Source organism: Zonotrichia leucophrys, chromosome 10 (assembly GCF_028769735.1).
Source record: "Zonotrichia leucophrys gambelii isolate GWCS_2022_RI chromosome 10, RI_Zleu_2.0, whole genome shotgun sequence".
Taxonomy (NCBI): Eukaryota; Metazoa; Chordata; class Aves; order Passeriformes; family Passerellidae; genus Zonotrichia; species Zonotrichia leucophrys.
Genome location: NC_088180.1, coordinates 10322310 through 10340789, shown reverse-complemented (window position 1 = coordinate 10340789; position 18480 = coordinate 10322310). Strand labels below are relative to the sequence as shown.

The 18480-nt window shown below is 41.4% G+C and overlaps 2 protein-coding genes across 2 annotated transcripts; both read right to left on the bottom strand.

Annotated features, from left to right (window-relative positions):
* Positions 1–252: 252 nt before the first annotated feature.
* SQOR (sulfide quinone oxidoreductase) lies at positions 253–8809 on the bottom strand. Its single transcript, XM_064722533.1, has 10 exons — positions 8699–8809; positions 7208–7453; positions 6707–6877; positions 6177–6230; positions 4431–4625; positions 3346–3555; positions 2693–2876; positions 1814–1881; positions 803–981; positions 253–600 (listed from the first exon to the last, which is right to left on the bottom strand). The coding sequence occupies exons 2-10, from the start codon at positions 7433–7435 to the stop codon at positions 543–545; spliced, it is 1347 nt and encodes a 448-aa protein (XP_064578603.1). The 5' UTR covers positions 7436–7453; positions 8699–8809; the 3' UTR covers positions 253–542.
* Positions 8810–10763: 1954 nt separating this feature from the next.
* Positions 10764–15869, bottom strand: BLOC1S6 (biogenesis of lysosomal organelles complex 1 subunit 6). Its single transcript, XM_064722551.1, has 5 exons — positions 15640–15869; positions 14771–14915; positions 14121–14208; positions 13437–13523; positions 10764–12683 (listed from the first exon to the last, which is right to left on the bottom strand). Exons 1-5 carry the CDS (start codon positions 15695–15697, stop codon positions 12564–12566), a joined length of 498 nt encoding a protein of 165 aa, XP_064578621.1. The 5' UTR covers positions 15698–15869; the 3' UTR covers positions 10764–12563.
* Between the last annotated feature and the right edge of the window lie 2611 nt (positions 15870–18480).

Sequence of the window (18480 nt, the reverse complement as noted above, 5' to 3'; positions counted from 1 at the left end):
GTGTGTATCTATATACACACACTGCTTTGACTTCTTTGCTTTCAAAACTCAGCATGCATTCCTCTAAGAATTAGACAGCAGGTATGCTTAGAGATTAGAATTTATGTTCTTCAAAAATAAGAGAACTGGAGGCTTTCAGGCCATTTTACTAGCATTGAATAACTAATAACATTGCTAAATCCATTGCATGCATTGATTTTGGATGCAGACAAATCAGTTTAGGTTCAGGAAGAAAATTTTGCATACAGAATAGCTTTGAAAGTATTTATTGTTGTAGCAATTCCTGTAGTAATCTATAAGGTAAGGCAAGGTCAGATTCCTGTGCAAATACAGAAGTAGTTTAAGGCCTCAGTTGACATAAAAGAGCATGGAAAGAGCACTAAAAAGGCTTTAATCCATAGTAGGAGGAAAAGTAAATTATTGACCAAAGCTTGATTTAAAAAAATGTCTGCCAGGTATTCCAAGAGGGAAGATATATACTGATCCCATGTGAAACCAGTCCACTTCTTTGGAAGGTTTTGACCAATGCTGAGAAGCAGCAGTTACTTCAAGCTCAGATGCATCATCTTCCTGACAGGAGCTGGTCCTCCCCAGTATCCCCTGGAAACAGAGAAAGTTCTTTCACATACTATCAAAGTAGGGCCTGGGGAAAGGTTTGTTTCTTATAAGATACTGTACTGTGAAGAGATGAGCATCAGAGTGTTGCTCTGATCACAACTGAGGATGTGCTTTGCTTGTATTCCAGCAAGGAACTAAACCAGGACAGGTGTCTATACCTGATTGGGTTTTTTTCAATACTTACTTAAGTAGTGCATTCCAATAGAGCAGAGGCATCATATCAGCTTTCATGTGGTACATGGTTCTTCTCTCCTTACTCTGGTCAATGGGAAAGGTCTCCAAAGGCTGACCATTGTAGTCAAACTCTGCCAGAATCACCTTGTTGTAGGCTGTCACTAGTGGGCAGGATGTGTATCCATCATACTGCAATGAAATATACCCACTGCTCATTATTCTGACCAAAGCCTAAAGGCCATGGTTAACATTCACATTCCAAAGTAACTTTCTAGGAGGTTTCAGCATTTCCAGTGTAAATATCAGCAAAACTGGAAAGCTGCTAAGCCTGTTCTGGTTTATTACCCGTAATATTAAGCCACTCTTTCAAATGTAGATCTGCTTAATATTGCTTAAATTAGATGTAACCTAGAACAAAACAGGGCATAATGTCATTAATGGCTGGTCAGTGTAACCAGTGGAACTGGTGACCAGCAGATCTGGGTGAGAGCTGGTGTTTGCTTCAACAAGGCAACGGGAACTGCAGTGAGAATTTCCAGAGAATTGCAGGATATTCAGGTTTGTGCCCCCAAGGAAGCCATGTGTAAAATAAAAGTAAAGGCTCAAGGACAAATTTGAACATAATTTAGGCTTAACTGCTGTCGTACAGAAGCTTCAGTTTACCTCCTTAGAAGATCATATCCTACGCAGGAGAAACAAGTTTGCAAGAGTTTTTCTGGAGCAGGTATTACCTCAACAGTGTAAGTAAATCACTTGCACTGATGAAAACCCTGACTAATCAGCCTCTAACCTTCTCTCAACTCAGAAGTCAGGGCTTCAAGGAGGTAATACTTTCAATGGCAGTATGATGTACTGTGCAATTCCATTACTACTCTGACATGCAGCAAGTAACCATTTAGCACAACTGCAGAGGCAAAGCCTTCCCTGCCTTTGGTTCACGCACTCAGCTGCTTGCAAGACTTCCTGCATAAGGGAGAAAACATTCAAGAGAATTTCTCCCTAAGACAAGAACTGTAAGTACCTTTTTAACTGGCAACTTGTTCTTCATTACCAGAGAAATGGTTTTATCAAGGACTCCAGACTGTGCAGCTAAATAAGAAAGAAATAGAAATGTACTATTTCAGCCAACAATTGTCATTACTAAAGCAAACAGTATTAGCCAGGCATTTTGTTGGACAATTCAGCTGCAATTGAAATTACATGTAAATTTACTGTCCCAGATAAAAAAAAAAAGGACTAATGCTTTAGCCTCACTATTTCGAACATGTTAAAGCTCAATGAAACTTGAGCTGATATTTTTAGCCTATGCCCATTCTGCTATGATAAATTATACTTGCTCAGTCTTATCAAACACTGACATTCTGGCACACTCAAGTTGTGTTTCATTTTGAGTGCTGTAATGTAGACCCATTTACTGAAGTTAAGTACCCCACCCTTTCATTACATCAACAACATACTGTATAGCCTGGGGTTTTTTCTACTCTTATTTACATTTTATCAGTTGTGAGACCATACACTTGTGGAACCTGTGACTACAAGGCCAGAACATGTGACTTTTTGATAGTGACTTATCAGTTAGGTGGCACATGCATGAGCAGCTAAGATAAAGCAGAATGGTTCATTACTGAATGATGATGTAATACAAGAACACGTCATTCATTATGTGACATTCTATGTACACAAAAAGTAGAATTAGTTAATCTGTGAGGCATCTGGAACAACAGAATTGTTGGGTTAGTGGCATCAACATGATCTGTAGGTAGCTAGTTGGCCCAGGAGCCTCTGGTCTTTTGGAAAGCTCAAAATTGAAGTCATGACCTCAGGAATAGCAAACTAAACAAAAAGCTTACTGACTCCGCTCTGGTCACTTACACACACAAACATACACATGCCACTTTACCTACAGCTGCAGCAGTTTTTGATGTTGGAAGGTTGGTACAGTCTCCAATACCAAAGACATTAGGATATTTTTTATGTTGTAGAGTCTCCTTATCCACATCCACCCAGCCACTTGCATCAGAGACAGGACTGTCGATGAGTACAGCAGGTGGCCCCATTGGGGGTGTGACATGAAGCATTTCATACTGAACAGAAAGAAAAGACAATGGTTAGTTCATCAGAACAAACTACCTGTTATACCTGTTGGTATAAGGCAATAAACAGAGTGTGGAGAGAGGGTTTCTTGGGTTTGTGTTTGTTTTGGTTTTTTAAACACAAGTATATAGAATGAAAATCTGCCCTCAAATTTCAAGTGCGTCCTTTACTTAACATGAACCTTATCAAGCAACTCCATTTGGAAGCAATTTGCCTTCCTCCATACACACCTGAGACATTCCCGTGGCATACAGGACTCCAGGCATTATTTATGAGACATTTTTTCTTCTCTCCACCTTGGTTTCAAAATTTTTAATATTCTGCTAAAGTTAGAGATAGTACTCTCAGGGGGAACAGCAATGCACAATGAGGCAGACTGTGTTCTAACAATGTAAAAGTTACTTTGCACTACACAAGGAAAAGAAATAGAACCAAATGAAGGGTCTGAAAGCTCCTGACCTGAAAAATTTCAGTCTCTCCAGGTATGTCCAACTTTTCAAACACAGCTTCTTGCTTGTCTGCTCGAACTTCGATGAGGTTGCGCTTGTAGTTAACAACAATGTTCTTGTCCTTTATTATTTCAAGCAATGCATCAGCATATTTCTTAACACCAAAAATCACACCAAGTGAGGTGTTGAATATGATGTTTGCTTTGGAACGTTTTCCTGTCTGCAGGAGGAGATCCAATTAGCCTTTTCTATTAAGAAACTGTGACAAGAAGAGACAAAAGAACTGCGCTGCACTACTAAAGAGCTGATAGAACTATTCATGCAGTTCAATTATTAATGAATGTTTAATATTTCACAGCATGTTAGAAGGTAGACTCTTTCAGCATGAGGTACTGAAGATATCTCACACAAACAACTCGTGAGAAGAGGTGGCTGTAAAGCACTGAGGAACTGCTGTATGCAGGTTAAATTCTTGAAGCAGTTTAGTGTTAAAAAGCTTTCAAAAATCTTCACTTCTGTGCATAATTCAGGTACTCACCCAGCCAGGGAGCTCATGAAACTTAAACACATATGAAGCTGAAGTTGTCTTTTGCTTCCACTAAGCTCACTTTAACAGCCTGGCTAAGACTCCTCCTGATGCTGAGACAATGCACCCCAAGGAGCAAGCATAGCCATTTTTCAGACTAGTAGACAAATGGCAACAGGTATGAAGTACTTAAAGTAACAAGAATGATGTAATTCCAGCCAGTATTCTTTTGGTGCACCATTTATAGTAATAAATTAGGCTGAGAACAGTTGTATCTGCTACTCACCAGATGCAGGGGAAGCCATTATTTCAGCATGAAATTCTGAATTGAATTTCTGAATTCTACAAGTTTCTCTGGTATTAAATATATGCTAAATATTTATGTACAATCCATGTACCTGCATTCCTTACACATTAAAAATGAAAAACCAACTCAGTCACTTCAATAATCCTGAGTCACAGCACTCTCATGTCTTTTATATTTGTTTTAAAGATAATATGAAACCCTTAGAACAAGCCTTCCTTCCAACTGTGAGGAAAAGCACTGGCAGAGAGGGTAAAAGACTTACTTTTCTCAAGTATGCATCTGCTAAATACATAATCTTCTGAGGAGCCCCTGCACACTTCACTGGAGTATTTGGAAAAGTGAAGATAGCATTTCCTTCGTTAAAATCTTGTAAAGCTCTCCATGTTTTCTCTACTGTCTGGACTGAATAATTGGAACCTATTTTAGGGTGTTTAAAACCTTCAGGCAAGCCTTTGATCTAGGAAAAGAGAAATCAAGGTTTCAAGTACAGATGGCAAAAGTTTTGTCATCATTGACAAGTATTAAATACAGACTGAGAAATAACTACATAAGTTTCTGTCAATAGGAAAGTCCATACTTACTTGCTACTTGGTATTTTTAAAAATAGGCCTAGCAATAAAACAGTTATTTCCTTTAGAATTTAGTATATGATTTTGTAGATGTACATTTAGTGAAATTGGTCTGCAACATCTGAGCCTAAGTCTTCAGTGCAGACCCAGTCCCAAGTTTTTGTTGACTGAAATTCAGAGTAAGAATATATAAAGTCACTGCCCCATCATCACAAATAAAAATAATGTTAAAAAAAAGCCTTATGAAAATGTATAAGGTGAATAAAACTTTTCTGTAGTCAGTTGCAGATACCTGTATTTGCCTAGGATCATCTTGTTTTAACCAATCTCCATCCAGTAATTATTTCCCTAATACTCCTACTGTGACCTGAGCATGTGATTGTGAGAAAGGAAGTGGTATCCATTTCAACATAATGGATTGCAGAAATTCTGTGAGAATTTGGAGTCATGTTACATGCACTGTCATGTGTGTGGGGCTTTCTAGACTGCACCAGAATACACTGCTGGTGAAGAGAAACCATCCCCCTTTTTCAAGAGTCTACTTTTGTTTTAAAGTTACTATGAGTTTGCATTAGAGTGTGATTAACTGTGTTACATGGCTTCTACTATGGAACACTGAATTTATTTTTATCAGCTTGTACTGAAGCAATGGATATGAAGACTGAGAGGAGGGTCACTGAACATGCTGCAACTCCTCATTCCACTGACCTAATCACCAGAGCTTATTTGTGACTGTAGCTAACTGAGACCAGCTCTTGCTTGACATATATCTTGAAAGCTTTTCAAACATGCTTAAATATATTGTCAGGTACTACATCATATTCAGGTCAGGGTAAAACCACAAGAGTCAAATTGCTCAGACATCTTGCCTTTGTGTTTTCCTCCTCCTACATATCACTGTGGTCATTCTTGCACCAACACTTTCCTCAGAGTGTCACTGTGTGCAGTGTACAGGAAACGTTTCAAAGGGAAGGGCCCCAGGGCCTATTTAAACACAAGCCTGGTAACTCAGCTGGCTCCTTCTGAAGTGCATCCTTTAAGAAAGGTGAGGGTAGCTCAAATTAATTCTGCAGGTCAGATTCTACTGACTGCTCTGTTTTCCTCATTCTGTGTACATCAGAGATGCCTCAGATTCCAGTCAGCACACCTTATTATCTCATTATTACAGCTGCCTTAAAGCTCTGGATTTAGCTTACTGCCCCATCTGCGGATATTGCTACAGAGATGCCACAAAGTTGTCATAAAAGGCTTTCCCAAGGGTAATTTGGGTTATTACACAGGGATTTGTGAAAGGAATAAAGTTATTAGTCTGTCTTCTAGCTTTTTAATTCATAGTGTTCAATACCTTGTAGTATAAACAGTTCTGAAAAGCCATTTATTTTATGAATGTACATGATGCTATTAAAACTAGTAAATATATGATTCTGTAAAACAAATACCTTTTCATAATGCAGACTGATTCCAAGAGCAATTATCAGATACTTGTAAGATACCTGTTGTGTAAGGAATAAAAAGAATTTTAGACAAAGAAACCAAAGCATTACATCAAAGTAAATTTCAGTTACCTGACAGCAACAGAGTCACAAGGAAGGAGATACAGGGAGCATCAGTAGCATAAATTAGGCTCTAAAAATTCTAGTTAAAATGCTAACTGCATTATGAGTTACCCACACAGCCTCTGTTATACACAGACCCAGGTATCTGGAGCAAAAATATTCTCTCTCTTCAGTTCACCATAAACAGGGCAAAGGCTTATGATAATAGTATTTTAAGTTGATGTTATTATAACCTAGTTATCTACCATAGTTTTTATTAGAAAAAGATTTTAGGACCAAGTATATAAGACTAATTGGAATTTGCCAGCCTCCTAAATGCTGGAGGCCTTGCTCAATAGGCAGTTCTAAGGGGATCTGCAGGAAAGGGACAGAACTCATGGCATAACATAAAGAATTTTTTTTTTCATTATTACCTTGATGTCATTCTCCAGGCAGACATAGTTCTTATCTGGATTAAATGCTGTAACTCGAGATTTGATCCACTCAACACCTGAAGGAATTAGACTTTCCGTGGGACGTGCAGAAGCTGCCAGCTGCTTTGCACCACCACCAACCAGGGTCCACAGGGGCTGATAGTAATGAGTCTGAAACAAGAGTTCAAATGGACATTTCAAAACTGTTTAAAGGGACTTAAAGGCACATCACTCCAAATGGGAGCAATGTGCTCTAAACATTGTACTATTCTTAACAAAAGAAGCTGTATAAACAACCAAGATTTTTCCATTACAAAGCTGCAGGGATGCACAAATCTCACAAAAAAGAAAGTGTAATATGTAATCTTTTGAAAGATGGTTAGTTGGCTTACTTTCCAGAGTTAAAAACTTGTAGGGCTGGAGAGGGATGAGAATCAGACCCATCTGGTCACATGTGAAATGCTTATTCTTTACAGTGCTTCAGAGCAGAGGGACACTCACCTTACTTGGCTCAACAACAGCCACATTTTCTGCCCCCACTCTCCTCTTCATGCGAGCACTCATGGAGATGCCACCAGCGCCTCCACCCAACACAAGAACTTCATAATAATCCCTGACAGCACACCTGGCTGCTGTGTGTAAGGAGCTCATCTGCTGCATTCCTGGTTTCAGCAGCCACAAACCAGAACGGAGACAGGAGCAGGAGAACACTGCTCCAACTGCTGACATCTTTCATTAAGTGGGAAGCTAGGAGATAAGGAAAGGCACCAGTAACAATTACAGGAGACAGAATTTATATCTATTTAAATGCCTGGTTTAGTTTTCAAGGCAAAAATTATAATAATAAATTCTTCAAGTCATCAGGCAAGAATTACAGCTTTTTCATTTATTTACTCATTTATGTTACTTACAGACTGGAATTTCAAAATTACACCTGAAACCTAAAATATTTTCAAGAAAATCTGCCAATGTCAGCTTCAAAAATTCTCCACTACACTAGATGTAGTTCAGCAACCCATTCTTCACCTTTATGTGCCATCTTGACATCCCTCATGTCTGTGTATCATGAATTCTTTATAATATATGCCCTGTTATTAATCCTTACAGTTACAATTTAGGACAGAGAGGGAAAAATCTCAGAGGCATCCACTGTAAAACAAATGTTAATAATTTTGTTTTGCAGATGCAAAACATGATGCAAACATTTTCTTTTCATCCCCTCCCCATTCAGAACAAAACACCCAAATCCACGGGAAGTTAGTTTAACTTAAGAAGGCTGTTTATCATCTGCGCAGGCAGCTATTTAAAAACGTGCACTTCCATTTATAGATCTCTTTTCCCTTTCACTCTAAGGCTATTTGTATGTTTTTAGACTAAGTCTTTTTAATAATGAAGAAAATGCACTTTAAAGAAATCATAGTTAAGCCTGAGCAGGACTGCTCAGTACCTCAGTATCTCAACTAGAGCCTAAACAAACACGTCACCCAAGCACGGCAGTTCCTGCAGAGTTCTTGCTCAGCACAACTGCAATTTCTTCCTCTCCAGGGCACCTACCGTATGCTAAGCTTCTCAGACTGCCCACTTTACCGGACCAGTTTATTGAAGGAAGTTGGAACAAATAAAGTTAGAGAAGTCCTACTGACAAGAAGTACAGATCATTGCAAGTGTTCCTTAGCAGATAGCCCAGATCAGCAGTGGAAGCACTCCACTCATGCACGTGTGCGAGCTCGGAGGGCAGCTCCTGCGAGCCCCTCAGCCGCGGTCACAGCGGCCCCGAGGCGGGGGCACCCGGCCCGGCAGGGGAGCAGGGCGCTGACCCCGGGGCCGGGGCACGACCCGCTCCCCGCTGGGCGAGGCCGCTGCGGCCCGCAGGCTCCCCGCAGGCTGCCCACCGGCACGGCCCCCGCCGCCTCCCGCCTCGGCCCAAGCCGCCACCCGCGCTCCGTCACGGCAGCCCGGACCCCCCGGGCCCGCTCCCCGCTCCGCACTCACCGCTCCTTGCGCCGAGCAGGGCGGGCACGGACCGCGCCGTCGGCCGTGTGCGATCGGCGCCGGTGCCGGGAGCGGCGGGGCGGAGCTCGGGGCTCCGGGTGCTGCCCAGCCGCGGGCAAAGGCCGCGGTCCGGCCGGGAAGGGCAGGGCCGGGCCGGGCCGGGCCGGGTGGCGCAGCCGGTGGTGGTCGCGGAGCCCCCGCGAGCGGCCGAGCCGGGCGTTCCGCTCGGGGCAGGTACCGGTGGCACCCGCAGCTCCAACCCCGTGCTTCCCAAAGTTTTGAAACTCCAGTCCTAACCTGGCCCCCTGCCAATCCCCGGTAACCCAGCCGTGCATTCGGCATTGGCCTCCGTCCCAGGCAGCAGCGCAGTCCCACCTGAACACACGGCACGGCACGGGACGGGTCACTCACACCGCCGTTACCGACAGCAGAATCACCGCTAATACAGTACCGGCCATGGGGGGAACACGGACACTGTAATAGCTGAACTTTCATGGAGGGAGCAATGATACTTCAATATCTCTTTCTCTTACCTGAGGGCGCCAGCCCTAAACTATAATCCAGGAGCACTTTTCCATAGACATAGAAAACCAGCAAAATTATTAAGCTTAGTAAAATAACACCAAAACACTTTAGATCAGATCAATAATTAATAATAAATGAGCTCTGATGGAGTGCATCCCCCAGTGATAGGCAAAGGCTCTCTTTTCAAAGCTGCTAACACCCAGAGTTCCTGGGTTTCACTGGACAGAAAATGTACTGAAAGAAGACACAAATCAGTATTTTTTAAAGGATGTCATAGAGATCAGACCTTTTGTTAATACAGAGACTTCTCTAAAGAGAAAAAAGCCCCAGGGTTTATAGTTCTATCCTTTAAAACACCCAAACTGCCCATTTTATAATTTTTATGAGTTTCTCAACTTCCTGTTTCCAGCTGCCTTTGTATAATCACAGTGCAGCCTTTTTTGCACATTTTTTGTTCTAAGAGGTTGATGCTCATCTCTTTCATGAGAAAATTGTTGGCCTGTTTTTTTAAATATGTATTTTTAAGACTGCCTTTAAACACTGCAGTATTTTCTTTAAGCTCCCATGCATATTTCCCCATAGACTGCTTACAGATATAGCCTGCAGTTTAAATTCAAAAATTACTCAGATGAATTCCATAATTCAGAAACTCACAAAACAAACATGATGGAACTCCTCACCTGCAGCACAGAGGCCTCCAGCAGCCGTAGGGAGCAAGCACTTCCTCAACCTTTCCAAAGTCCAGGCAGGATGAGAGGGTGGGAGCTGCTGTGAGGGCTGGGCACACACTGCCTAACCCTAACCCTGGACTACCACATTTATCTACTCCATAAGGAACTTTTTATAAAATCAAGCATGACTGAGTGCACACAGCAACAGAACTGCTCACTCAAGCTGTGCATGATGATGCAAGCACAAATTTTTACATGTCAGTATTGTTAATTTCATCCAATGCAGCATTTACTTTTATGCATTAAGACTTACAAGAGTATTTGGTAGAACATCCTATAGAACAAACTATAATGAATTATAGTTTTCACTGAAGTAATTTAAGAACACATTAATAGAAGTTATGTAAATGGAACAAACTTAATCCTATACATTTTTATGAATTTCCCCCTTTATTACAGAAATGTCATTTAATAAAATTAGGTCCTTATTCATAGAAAACCCAGATCTTAACACGCTTTTATGGGAAAATTAATCAATCTCATTTTTATGTATGTGCATGTGATTCCTCAAGTAAGCACCACTGTCAGCTTTTACTCCTTTGACTGGAAATTATCCCAAATGCTGAAATGTACCAAATTTCAAAAGTATCAATTTCTATGAATTTCTTAGAATTCTCTAGTTTTAATTAAAGTAACGATTTTTTTGAAACAAAAGAAAACAAAATCCCACAAAACCAGTTCTTTGGAATAAACCACACAGTTCTTGACAGAGAGAGAGAATATGACTTGATACAGTAAACTGGATTCTATGAGGGCACACAAATCAAGAAATATCAAAGGAATTCAATCCTGATTTGGATACTGAGGCATCCACTTTCATGTTATAGTTTAATGAGAACGATTTTAATTCCCAGAATTTGATTGTGAAATTACATTACAAAATAAAATACTTAGACAACATTTAGTTATGTACATTCTGCTCCAAAAAATGGACTGTGGAAATTCTTTACATTTCTCTTAGAAATACATACAAACCACAGCAGAGGCCAACAATCCACTGGCAATTAACAGCCATGAGTCAACTTCAGGGAAAAATACCTGGGGAAAGTTTAAATCTAATACTGCTTCACTAATAGCATTTCAGTTTGTTCTCCTTGTCCCAAAACATTAACCCAGTTTACCTTGCATGATGCCTGGGTACTTGTTAGAGTACGTCTTTCACAGAAGAAGATAACAAATATTAAGAACAGGAAATTAGGAGTTCAGAAAATGACAGTACAGAAAGTCCAGGCAGGTGCACACTGTGTGAGTCATCTAAAACAGAAGGAAAATAAAATTGACTGTGCTCCTGTAAGACATTCCTATACATATTTTAAGGAAAACTTTACATAGCTTACCCTTTATCTCACTTCAAAACACATCATTTACATTATTACTTAAGAAGAAACACAGATATACTTGAAAAGAAACACAGTTATAAAATAACTAGTTTGTTAGCCTGTAGGAACAAATAATTTAAAGCTCTTTCACTAGTCTAGACAATTTGTACATTCATTTGAATGGGAGTCCACACCAAGTGCTGCAAGATAGGAATTACATTCAGAGAAATGGGTATCAACCTCCATTCCAAATTTCTCATCAATAGACACTAATATAATCATCATTCTGGGTGAGGACTCTTAAAAAAATCTCTTAGATAGCCCTGAAGTGCAAATGATTCATTTGTTAAAGAAAAAACACTAAATGCAGTAGTTTTCCCACAAGTGGCTGAATTTCACATGAAGTGGAAAAGTTTAGTTTTGTTTATGTTTTATTTTGTCACACAAGATAAAGAAATTACAACTTCTAATCCCACAAAAATATGCTTAGACCACACAAGTCTTCCTAATAAACCATTAGAGAAGCAAAAGTTTCCTGGTTTGACTTAAATGTTTGTGAAAGCACAAATTCATAAATCTTTGCATAGTGCACACATCAATTATGACAATCTTTAGTGTTCTGCTTCTCCCCTGCCAATCATTTCAGCTGGGAACTTAGGAACTTATTCAGAAGTTACCTTAAAGCTGTTCTTAAGTTACTTGATGACAAAAAAGAAAAAAAAAAAGATTTCTGCAATGAAGTGAACTTTTAAGAAAATACACTGCTATTTTCTGCAGTTCTTTAGAGATGAATCAAACTGAGGCTGCACAAGCAATCAGTATTTATGATCAAAGACAGATCCCAACTGCATGAAACAAAGCAGTTTCAGTGAAAATGCAGCTGCTGAAGTCTGGTGATGAGAACTGAACTTTAAAAAGTTCTCTGCATTTTGTCTGAAAAACTTGTGCCAGTCATCAAATCTCTCAGAATTCTGAACACCAAAAGAACAGACGACAACAAAAATGGATAGATACTTAAAACTGTGATGCCTAGTTCTCCTATATACATATATATAAAAATTAACTTACATTATAATATCAAACTGCATAGCATTACAAAAGAAGGCAACTTGAATGGCTGAAATTAAAAAATGTGAATGTTACCAACTCTATTATTACCATTCTGGAATTTATAATACCAGAGAGTAGACTGTTGCTAGCAACAGCTGTAGCCCAATTTAAGCAAAGTCTGCCTTAATTCCAGTGAATGTAGAAATCATTAATTCAGACAAGTTGTTGCATGCTCTGTTTTCAGGTCCTCTTTGCAGGTTTTGCTGTTAACTGTTTCTCTCTTTCAAGTTCCTTTTCACGTTGCTGCTCCCGTTCCAACTCTTCCTTCTGCCTCTTTTGTTGCAGCTTAAGTGCCCTTTTCTAAGCAGAAAAGACAAGAAAATAACTGTAAGTTTTACAGATATATTTAATTTGAAGCAACAAACAAAATCCCTCCCATTGTGCCTCTCTCCAACACACCCTCTTTATGACTGAATGTAGCATAAACTGTTCCTTTTTGCTTCATCCCTCCCACTTTTAGCTTACTGTTCAGAAATGGGAAGTTTGTGATCCACACTGGGAAAACACAAACTGGAGCCCTTCAGTCTCACTAAAAGTCACCCTCTGGGTATACCTGACAAGGTTCTTACCATGCAATTTACTGCCTCCAAGAAAAAATTCTCTTGTTGAACACACTGACTAATCTTGCCAGAATGTAACCAGGCGGTCTATAGAGCATGAAACCAGTGAACTTATGCCACTGTTCATGGTACATTAAACAAAAGGAGAAATTCTTACATTGGTGACAATCTAGTTTCCATTGAAATGAAACTGAAACACCAAAGAGAACTGCTTGGAATGGAGTGGACTAAAGCAACAGAACAAGGGAGGATTCTTACACCACCTAAACATGAAGATTACACTGAAAGAGTAGTTCAGATGTGTAAGATGCTTGAGCACCACTAGGAGCAAGTGAAAGGTTAAAAACATACATGGCTTGGAGCTACTGAAAACATAATTTTAAGATAAAATGATATTTTAATCAGAATTTTCAGCATGCATCCAAAATAAAAGTTAGAAGTCAATAATACATAAGTATCTGTATTGGAAAGTAAAAATATTTATCCCACTTACTTTTAACTTTGATGTCTTCTCATGCAGCATCATCATTTCATTTCTAATATTCACTAACTTGTTGTGATAGTGTTTAGCTTCTGAAAACTTAAAAACCATAACTGTTAAAGCATTCACTGTCAAGTTAGAACAGTTGTTTTCTAAAGTTACACAGTAAAACAGCAATCAAAAACAGTGATTACCAGAACAGTTTGATAATGGAACAAACATGTTCAAGTTTATATATAAAATTTACATATCACATATATTAATATAGAAAACTACTACATCTCAACACTTGCACACAGTAATCTACTGAGTTAAGATTCATGAAAAAGAACAAAAATATTACAATTTTATGCACCATACAGAAGTGTTTCATGCACCATTCCTGCTAGTCTGGGGAGGTGCACAGAGCCCATGGTGGAATCTCAATACTACTGAAAAAATGTGTACATTTGCTTTGGCTGCTGGCTATGAACAGCCAGTGCCACCTGCCTGCCTGAGCCTGCACTCTTCCCACTGCCCTTCCTGTTTAAGGGAAACATGCTGCTTCCCACCCTCTCCAGCAGTTTGTCCCTAATATCTGAGCTGGTTTTCCTTCTGTAGGTCATTAAGAAAAAGGAAAAGACACAAGTTGCTAGGAATGCTTCAGCAAGAAAATCTATGCTAATCTAGAATTTAAAGGGCATTAGTGATACTTACCAAAGCATTGATATCAACAATGGAGTTACACTCTTTGAATTTTGAAATTTCTTGTTCTAATGTTTCTAGCAGTACCACTTGGTTCTGTCTAAAACAAAAAAAAGATGCATAAACCCAAAGTACAGCACCACATTTGCTTTTCAACCAGCCCTTTAAATAGACTTTTAATCAAAACAGTATCAATACACACTTCCCAACAGCACATCAGTGTACAAAGAACTCTTATCTGTTTAGCTGCCTACTTGTATTTTTCAAGTGTTTTGCAATATGGTATAGAGACTGAACAATAAATAATATATCTCACTACAAGCTTCCCTGAATACAAACTGCATGTCTCCTACCAAAATCAATCCAGCTTTTAGCACACTTTTCCACTACAGAAGTGAATAATCATTTAAGAAATCTAGGTCTTCTGCCTGGCTTAGGGAATTTTACTCTTCTAGTGTTACACATTCTTCAGCCATAGCGCTCACAGGCTGCACTGCAGCTTACACACCCCCTGCTACTCCCACAGATCACTGCATTATTCAGACTGCTCGAGTCAGGATACAGAAATGCTGATAAACTATATTCCAGTTAAAGGGAGCTGGCACATTATACTGAAAAGAGCAGCAAACCAAGTATGAAGCTGGTCCCAAAAATCTGCTTACGTAAGTTCCTGCAGTGCTGATTTTGATCGCTGAAGATCAGGCAGATAGTGGGAAATCAATCCTTCAGTCAGCTGCTCCACAGCTTTCTCATCGATTAAAGGCAGATCTTCTACAACTCCTTCATCTGGAGATGCATCACCGGGACCTACACCAAAGAACAGCAAGGCTGAATGTAATGTGACAGGTCAGCACACACTTCAAGCTTCACCTAGAGCAACTATATTTTACTTTTCAAAAAATGAAATGCATTAAATCACATTAAAATTCTCTGCACTTTTTCAACTAAACTTGACTTTCGTCTTCCTCCTCTTCTTTATTCCTTCCTTGTTCTCAGTCCTGTATCACAGGCTTCCTGGTAAACCCTTTGATGTGAACAGCAGCAGAATAGAAAGAGGGAAATATAACTGTTCATATATATCTTAAGAAAAAAAAATTGAGTATTCCAGTCTACTGAAGAAAAAAATGGGCAACATCAGTGTTCTAACTATGTATCAAGAGTACCTAAACATTAACAGCCCCCAACCTTTGCTTTCAAAGTCTGAAAGCCAGGCTATGAAAGGTCTTCGCCTGTCACTCCAAACACGAAGAGTCCATGCCCAACTCCAAGAACTGAACTTCACAGCCCGGAAGTTTTGTAGGGGCACGCTATGATTATTTTTGTCCTCTGGTGGAAGGTAAAACCCTTCACAGTCCCCGCACGGGGGAGAACGCTGTGGGAGGCGGCCCCTGCCCTGGGAGCGAGCCCGCCCGTAACCCCGGCTGTGGCGGAGCCTCCCAGCGGGCGCCCCGCTCTGACCGGGCCCGGCGGCGGCTCCCGCCTCTCCCCGGCTCTCCCCGCGTCCCGCCCGGCCCGGGCTCCCCTCACGTACCCAGCGAGCGCCCGGGGTCACCCGCGGCAGCCGCCTCCTTCCCCTCCGCGCCGCTCATCGCTGCCGCTCCCGGCGCCCTCTGGCAGGGCAGAGCAGGGCACGGCAGGGCAGGGCCGCCCGAGCCCGCGGCAGGCGGGTCCGGCTGCCCTCACCGAACAGGCCGGCCCGGCGCCCCCCGGCCCGCGCCCCCCCGCCGCCGCACCATAGAGCCGCCGCCGCCGCGCTCCGGGCCTGGGCCGCGCCGGGCACGGAAGTGACGCGGAATGACGATGGCGACGTTCACGGCCGCGCCGGGCAGCGGGGCCGCTCCCGCCCGCTGGGGCGGTGTCAGTGGCGGTGCCGGGCGCTCCTTGCCGCCGCTCCCCGGGGTGCCTGACTCGCCCGGAGCGGTCGGGAGCCGCCTGGCCCCGGGAGCAGCCGCTGGGGCCGCGGCCGAGCCTCGCCGTGCGCGGGGATCCCGCCGTGGTGCCGGGCCCTGAGCGAGCGGGGCGCGATGGCCCCGGCCCGGCCTGCCCGGGACAGCGGCTGCCCGGCGGGAGCAGCACAGCGCGGCCCAGGGAGCTGCTGCCGCACAGGAAACACCTACTGTCACCTAGGGACATCCTTGCTCTTGTATTTTATAGATTTGGATTCGCCAGAAACCGTGAAAAGATTTTATAGTACTTGTAGCTTTTGTGTAGGTGTCTGTCTCTGCATCCCCCCAACAGTGTGCAAAAGCAGAATCACTTCACGCAGAATCTTAGGATGTTCTGAGTTGGAAGGGGCCCAGAGGGATCATTAGGTTTAGCTCTTAAGTGAGTGGCCCATACGGGGATCGAACTGCCACTTTGGTGTTATCAGCATCCTGCCCTGACCAGCTTGCAAGTATATATATATATATATATATTCTTTAATGAAAATCAGTTTTGTATGGTAGGATTTACGGTTTTTTCCTCTTTTACCTATAAAGGTCTTTTCAGGAAATGCAGGTGCAACTATAGAAAAACTGAAGGACTACTCAGAAAAAAAAAAAAAATTAATGCTGTGTTTTAATATATACCCAAACCTTAAAGATTAAATTCAATTCAGGCAGTCCCCCTAATGCTTTTCAGAAATAGATTGAGGCAAAAAAGGGCCTTTTGAGGTGATCTGGCAACCTTAAAACTAACATTTCTAACAGCAAGATTGTTGCAAATTAATTTGCATTTTTCTTCTTATGCATATTCTAATTAACTTTTGCTCACAATTATGTCACTATTCTATCATCAGACTAAAAACCCATTTTTCTGCTTTTTTAAAGGAGCAACAAGAGGAAGTTGTTAATTAACTCAGAGAGACTCAAATACTTAATTCCAACTGGTTAGCCATTTTACTTAAAGTTTCTTTTGGTAGGGGGGAAAACCCACAACTTTTGTTGAAAGTTTCACTGGGAAAGACTTTGCAGTTTCCAGATGGAATTTCTAGTAAGAACAAGTGAGCTAATGACTCTGAAATAGTCTCACTTGAGATGTGGGAGTTTCAGATTTGTGCTCTTGCTTTGCCTGTTCCAGGCCTTCCCACGTCTTGCAGAAATAGACTAAGGATTGGAATAGAAAACTGCTATCTGGTTTTCTAGACAAATTAAAATTTAACTGTTTGCTAACCCAAATGTTCCAAAAAAGAGAATGATAGAAAACTTTTCTTGTTCCTTTTCTTCTGCAAAATGTCCTCTGTTTCACAGTAACTATTTCCCAAGTGCCTATGTTTGTAATACTGTTAACACCACATAATTGTGTTTCATTTTATGCTGTAGCAACTGTGTTCAGAAACCATTAATGGACACTGGCACATAGGCATTTTGGATTTTATTGCTTGCAACTGATTTAAGCAGTTACATCTATTGTAACCGTGCCCCACCCTAGAAGTGTGAATGAAAATGGAGTTAAGTTAGCTTGAACTGTATAGCAAATGGGATGTTTTAAACCATCAGCATTGGAGGTGCCACGTGACTTCAGGGATGACAACATGAAAAGGAAATACTTCACATTAATAGATAACCTCTCAGAGACTCTCTGTCCTCATTAAGTAAATGCGACTATAGAAAGAGTGGAGCCTTGGCTGTTACAATGAAGAAATAGAGTGTAGCTGGTACAAACAGTTCTGTTCAGAGAACAGAGGCTCATCTTTCCAATGCATGAGCTGGTTCTTGACTTGATAACACATCTGGTCTTAGTTATTCAGTAAAAGGTGAGCTGGCAAACCTTGGTGCCCTGGTTTAGCGTGTCAGCCCCCCAGCTAAACATCCTTCCTCAGTGCTGGAAGTTTCTGTTCCTGTAGATGTGGCAAAGCTCCAATGTAAAGCCCAACATTTTAAGACAGTTTTAAATGCAGTTCTTTTGGTGCCTCCTGGCTGCTCATGCCTGTGTATCCTTCACTCACTTTGTGCTGGTACAAGTGGTGAAACTCTTGAAACACAGAGTGAGTTAAATCACGCAGAGAGAACAGAAACATCCAAAATGGGTGAACTGGAACACAGCTGGGAGCACTTTCCTGAGCAGCAAGGCTGGCTTAACTGGTTCCTATCCTTGGCTGCTCATTCTGACTCCCACACTGTTCACTGCCCCCTCCTTGTCATATGGATGTCTGTGCAAGCTGAGATCATGCAAACAGTCTCAGTTACACACACAAATATATCCAAAACCCTCCCAATATGCATTGTTTAATTCTGACCCATTTCAGGGACTCAGTTCATTGTCTGGCCCCTGAACAACTGTGCTGATAACAATGCTGGGGAATCATGAGGTGGTTCAAAGGGCAGGAGATGGCACCACTTAAGTCACTTGAAGAAAAATAACCTGAGATTCACGCTCAGAAAAACAGCCA